The following is a 5,281-nucleotide window of genomic DNA, read 5'->3' on the forward strand; positions in this document are numbered from 1 at the left end:
CCCCCCCCCAAGTGTCCCATCCTCTTCCCCTTCCAAGGGCCGCCCAGTACAGCCCCACCCCAGCCTCTTTATCCTAGGTATGACCTCCTGCCCTCTTCCTCAGCCTATGCTAAGGAATGCATTAATCCTTCCATGAACCCCACCCCCGTCACAAGCAGGCTGCCCAAGAGTTCTAGCCTGAGCTGGTAAAAGCTGAGCGCCAGCACGACAGGTGCCAGAGAGTCTGGCTCCTCTGCCCAGCAATACAAAGAGAACAAACTCCCATAACTCCTGGCTGCACAAAGTGGCTGCCAGGCTCACAGACACACAGACCAGGGAGATCAGCAGCCGCACTTAATCTAGGGAGAGGCAAGCACAGCAGGTTTGTGTGTATGTGCTTCTGCCCATGGCTGTGGCAATCCTGTCAGAGCTGGGCCTGGGTATTTTTTCAGACATGGCCAGAGTGTCTGCCTTGTCTTCATGCTGCAGGAATCGAAGTCCAGGTGCCGGAGTGTGCCCAGGCACCACTGTGCAACACGATAAGGAGGCAAGGCCAGGAGATAACATCTCCCTTTAAGGGCTGGGGAAAAGTGGTGCTGACTTGAAAGCACTGGGACTAAGTGTTTCCCATATGCCACACTGCTGGTGCCCCACACACTGCTTGTTCCTCCTGTTCAGGAGCTCAGGCTCCATGACTCAAAGTATCCCTCACAGACTTTCAGCTGAGATGGCCCAAGCTTGTGCCCATGAGTGGGCTGAGAGCTGTGGATGTCCAACCACTAAAATTATAGCGTGGCTGCCAGCTCATTTCACACAGGCCAGCAAACAGCCAACACCACTCTTTGCTCACCAACAACACAGGCAGATTCAGTCTAGCAAACCGGAGGGGCAAAGCTGCCAGACTGCAGAGGAGGAGATGAAGGTCCAAGATCCTTCGTGCAAGACAGGGTAGGAAACACCCTTGCAAACCAGAGGCATAGAGACCTCACTGCCTGCCCAAGAGGGAGTGGTGAGGCCCGGCACTTACTTTTTAGTAAGCCGGGGATCCAGTGGCGGGTGCTGGGCTCCGTAGACAGGCTGAATGCTGCAGGGGAAACAAAAGCCACAGAAGTGTTGTGAACAGATTCCTCAGATGCGGACAAGCTCGTGCTGCTAAGCCATTCTTGGAATCCAAACGCAGGTTGAAAGCAGCTTCAATGGGATTCAGACATCACCTCCTTGCCTCCCTGCCCTGACACACCGAACTCCTGACAGTTCCATGGCTTGGCTATGGTGAGGGGAGCAGGGGCTCAGCCTGGTCCCAGGGGTCTCTGCTAGGCCATCACTGACTCACTGGGTGAGTGATGCTGCATCTCCATTTCCCCTCTGAATAAACCAGGGAAGCACTCCCCTATAGCAGTCGGGCAGGAGAGGCATCCTTTGTTACGCTTTCAAGTCCCTAGAGGAAGATGCTCAGAGAAGCTGTACTAAGCCATGACACAGGGGAGCTCTTGGCTGTAAGAGGCTGATGTTGAGCTCCAACTGACAATGACCAGGAGCAAAAGGGCACACGGAAGACCCAATTGGAACTCCAGCCCAGCTCAGGCAGCAACTTGCTTTGCGATCCCAGGATGAGTCACTTTGCCTTGGTGCCTCAGTTTCTCTTCCTGTCAAGTGGGGCTGACATTCCCGTGACTCACAGGATGGGACGTGGCATAACAAGGTGTATTTCTAGGATGCCTGTAAGTGCTAATGCATTATGTGATGAGCACTGTATCAACAGCCTGAAAAGCTCAAGCATTCCTGGAGGACTGAGACTGCCCAAACCAAAGCCAGTCTCTTTGCACACACGTCCTCTCCGCATGGGACTGTGGGAACAATGGGGCCCATCCAGAGCTGGCCGACACAGCAACACGTTCATGCGGGTTGGTGCAACTGTCCCCACTCCCACCAGCTGTAGGCAGAGCCCCTTGGCTCTATACAGAGCCAGTAGCACCAAGCCATCCCAGACAGGAGGGAAGGGGTGGAGGGTGGCTTCGCTGCAGCTGGAAGATGCGATGAGTATTGGAAGCATCTGGCTGAGGGAAGGCAGCAGCCCAGACACAGCTGGCAGCAGTGCCACAGATGCAAGGAAACAGCAGAGCTATCACAGGCAGAGGCAACTGCAACATAGGAGAGGCTGCAACAATAGGCCCTTCACACCAAGGCAGCAGTGCGGAAGCCTCACCAGGGGTGGCTTGCTGTGCAGCACCTTCTGGTTTGTAGCCTGGAGCTCTGAAAAGGCTGGCAATGGGCTGGGCTGGCACTTTTTCCAGACTAATTAAGACAGAGGCACCAAGACAGTTATTAAATGGAGGTGGTCATGTGGGCACTGATCACAAGCTGATTATCAAGAGTAAAACAAGATCAGTGCTACAGATTGCAAACAGCCCAGGAGAGCTTTTGCTAGAGCTGCCTGGGGGAGGCAGTTGAGCTGCTCTCAAAGCCCAAGTGGTGTTTGTATGGTCTTATAAGCCCACTCCTCTACACAACAATTGGATTCACAGGACGGAAGATTCCTCTGCTCCTAATGGGAGGCTGCTAGAATGGAATAAATGCTAGAGTCCTTTGGGGAACAGACCATTAATCCCCAACTCAGGCATCCTACCTCCAGATCTGTTAGGTACCCAGTGCTCTTAAGATTAAACCTTAGAGTAAGAAGCCTCTTTCTGGTGCCCTTGGGCAGTGAGAGATGCTCAGAAAGGCAGGCCTGAACATCCAAGACAGACTGGCCTAACACAAGATATTGGAAAAGGCTCAGATTTCCAATGTTTGTCCTTTAAAAGAGCCCAAAGCTGTGCACTCTACTATGGCAGCATCATCCCCACCCAAGGCACCTCTGGCAATATAGCCCATATCATCTTATTCCATTCAAAAAGCCTCTAGTGTTGGCCTGCTATTTCTCAGCCTCTCTGAACAGGGAGCTCCTGAACTGGATGCAGGCTCCTTGCAACAGCGAGTTTCAGAGGGTGCCCATACAACTCGTGCGTGCAGGCATGTTCTGCCACTGACTTCACTGGATAACCCCCTGCCCTGGCTGTCCTTCTAAAGACAGGCTGAAGGACAGAACAAAGCAAAAGAGAACCAGCAATGCTCACAGGGAGGAAACTACAGTGGGGTAACTTCTAAGGATACACTGGAGATCGCACAAGCTTCCACTTGCCAGCAAACGCTCCATTTCTTTGCGCTTCTCCTCTACCCAGGAAGTCATGAACATACTGATAAGCACAAGCTGATGTGGCTGAAAACTCTGCAGGCTTCTAACAACACAACCTGACTGCTTACAGCTCTACTGCAAACTTTTTTTTTTTTTTGAAGGAAGTATAGGTGACTGTTTCCTACTTGGTAGTGGTTAGAGCTACCAGGGGTGGATATGATTAGAAAAAACTGTAAAAACCAGCTTTATGAGTCATTTATATGGCTGACTTGCCTAAGCCAGCCAGCAAGAGATATCAGAAACCACGAATAGCAAAAGCTTGAACAAGACTGTGAAAGAGCTGAGCAGCTTACACAGGAGGGTCTGAGAGTAAAACTTCATCCCCACTGCCTGATCAGGCGAAGGAGAAGCCCAATATTAAGTTTTTCCAACAGAGGATCCGAAAGCAGCATGCAAACTTGGGCTAGCCCATCCTCACTACTGCAAGTGGGCAAACCAAGGCAGAAAGAGGATGAGTGGCTCTGGGGGTGACTATCATTAAAAATCCCCCACATTTATTATAGAATACACTAATCTTGATCTCTCGGCACCTCTGACACCATTGATTTCTTAAATGGAGCTCAGTTTGGCTAGTGAAACTAGTCTGCGCAAGTCCTCTTTCTGGATTGAGTCAGCTTCACCTGGTCGTTCTCCTCCACTGACGGACGACACTGGATCAGTGAAGAGAGCACTGGACCAGAGCAGACACCTAGGCTTTGCTCCAACTCCAGCAATGACCTATTGGGTGACCTTGGAGCAGTCACTGTCCATCTGTCTCTTCCCTCCTTCCACCTTCACCTACTGAAATTTAGATACAAAAACTCTTTGAGGCAGGGTCTCTTTCACTTCAACACAAAGCAGCTCTCTGCTGCGGTCCATCCGCTCTACTGCATATAAAGAGATGAATTGTTTAGTGTCAATGCAGCGGCAGAAAGTAAATCCTAGAAGCCTGCCAACGACATTTCAAAAAGCAAGCCGCTGCTACTCCCACAGAGCAGCATAACCCACTTTTATTATTAATAGTAAGGCCCTAAGCACGGAGGGCAAGCAATGTGGTGTCCTGCTGAGCATCTCTCCCTAGAGCAGGACTCGATAAAGCACTGGGCAGGACACGAGGGAAACTAACCAGGTTCCTCCTATTCAGCAAGACACAGCCAGGCTCAGACTCCCCACAGGGCCAGCTGGAAGCGTTGTTAGTAACAGGAAAAAGCAACGAGTGGCTCGATTCTGTCGCCTGCATCGGGCAGGTGACAGCGGGCAACTCGCTTCCCTTCCACACCTTCGTCCCCTCCCGCGCGTCCAAGACGGGAATAAGGATGCCTCCGAAAGAGTACGGTCACGACAAACTACTACGCCACGAGCACCCGATGCCTACAGAAAGCTTCAAGGCTCGTCTCTTCCCTCTCAGGAAGATGGAAGCGGAGGTAGTGAACGCGCAAGGGAAGATCCCAAAAGTGAGCAGATTGTAAAAGAAACTTCCCTTTCTCTGTGCGAGCTCCTTTTTGGAGATCGCGCCCGGACCACGCTGCAGGGCCGGGAAAGGATCAGCGCGCAGAAGACGTGAGAGACAGAGCTACCCCTATCTTCTGCAACAGACATGACAGGCTGGCGGCGCACGAGACCAGCAACTTCTCCCAAACCTCGACCCTCGGGAAGTTGGAGCGCGGGGCTCGGGCTCGCCTGGCCCCGGCTGGCAGATCTCTCGACACCGAGTCGGAAAGGGAGGAGAAGCGCTCGGCAGGGCAGCGTCATGGGCGCACGGAGCGACGAGCGCGAGGCCGCTCTTTGTCACCCCTGTGGAAACCGCGGCCCCTGGACGCGGCGGGGCCCGGGCCCGGTGCTGGAGCCAAGGGGCTGCGGGGCCTGACTGGGAGCGTCCAGGCCTGCGGTGCTGGAGGCTGCGGGGGAGGCACACAGGGCCACACGAGGGCCCGGGAAGGCCGCGGGCGAGGAGGAGGCAGCGCCTCGGGGCCTCGAAGCCCGGCCCGGGGGCAACTCAGGCCTCACCTGCCCGGTAGCTTGGCGCTCCGCTTCCAGAACTGCTTGCTGCTGTCGGCGGCCATGACGCGGCCGGGCCCCGGGCGGGAG

At 53.8% G+C, this 5,281-nt stretch overlaps 1 protein-coding gene across 3 annotated transcripts in view; it reads right to left on the reverse strand.

Moving 5' to 3' along the window:
• The window catches only part of TBC1D22B (TBC1 domain family member 22B), a 39,650-nt gene extending 34,375 nt beyond the window's left edge, over positions 1–5,275 (reverse strand). For all 3 annotated transcript variants that reach the window (XR_003094431.1, XR_003094430.1, XM_006025256.2), the window contains exons 1-2: positions 5,201–5,275; positions 1,007–1,063 (exon numbers count right to left, since the gene is read on the reverse strand). Coding sequence is in view for 1 of the 3 variants with exons in the window: in XM_006025256.2 (XP_006025318.1) it covers positions 1,007–1,063; positions 5,201–5,256 (113 nt within the window). In the remaining 2 variants the exon portion in view is untranslated. The remainder of the gene's footprint in view (positions 1–1,006; positions 1,064–5,200) is intronic.
• Between the last annotated feature and the right edge of the window lie 6 nt (positions 5,276–5,281).

Source organism: Alligator sinensis, unplaced genomic scaffold (genome assembly GCF_000455745.1).
Source record: "Alligator sinensis unplaced genomic scaffold, ASM45574v1 scaffold872_3, whole genome shotgun sequence".
NCBI lineage: Eukaryota > Metazoa > Chordata > Crocodylia > Alligatoridae > Alligator > Alligator sinensis.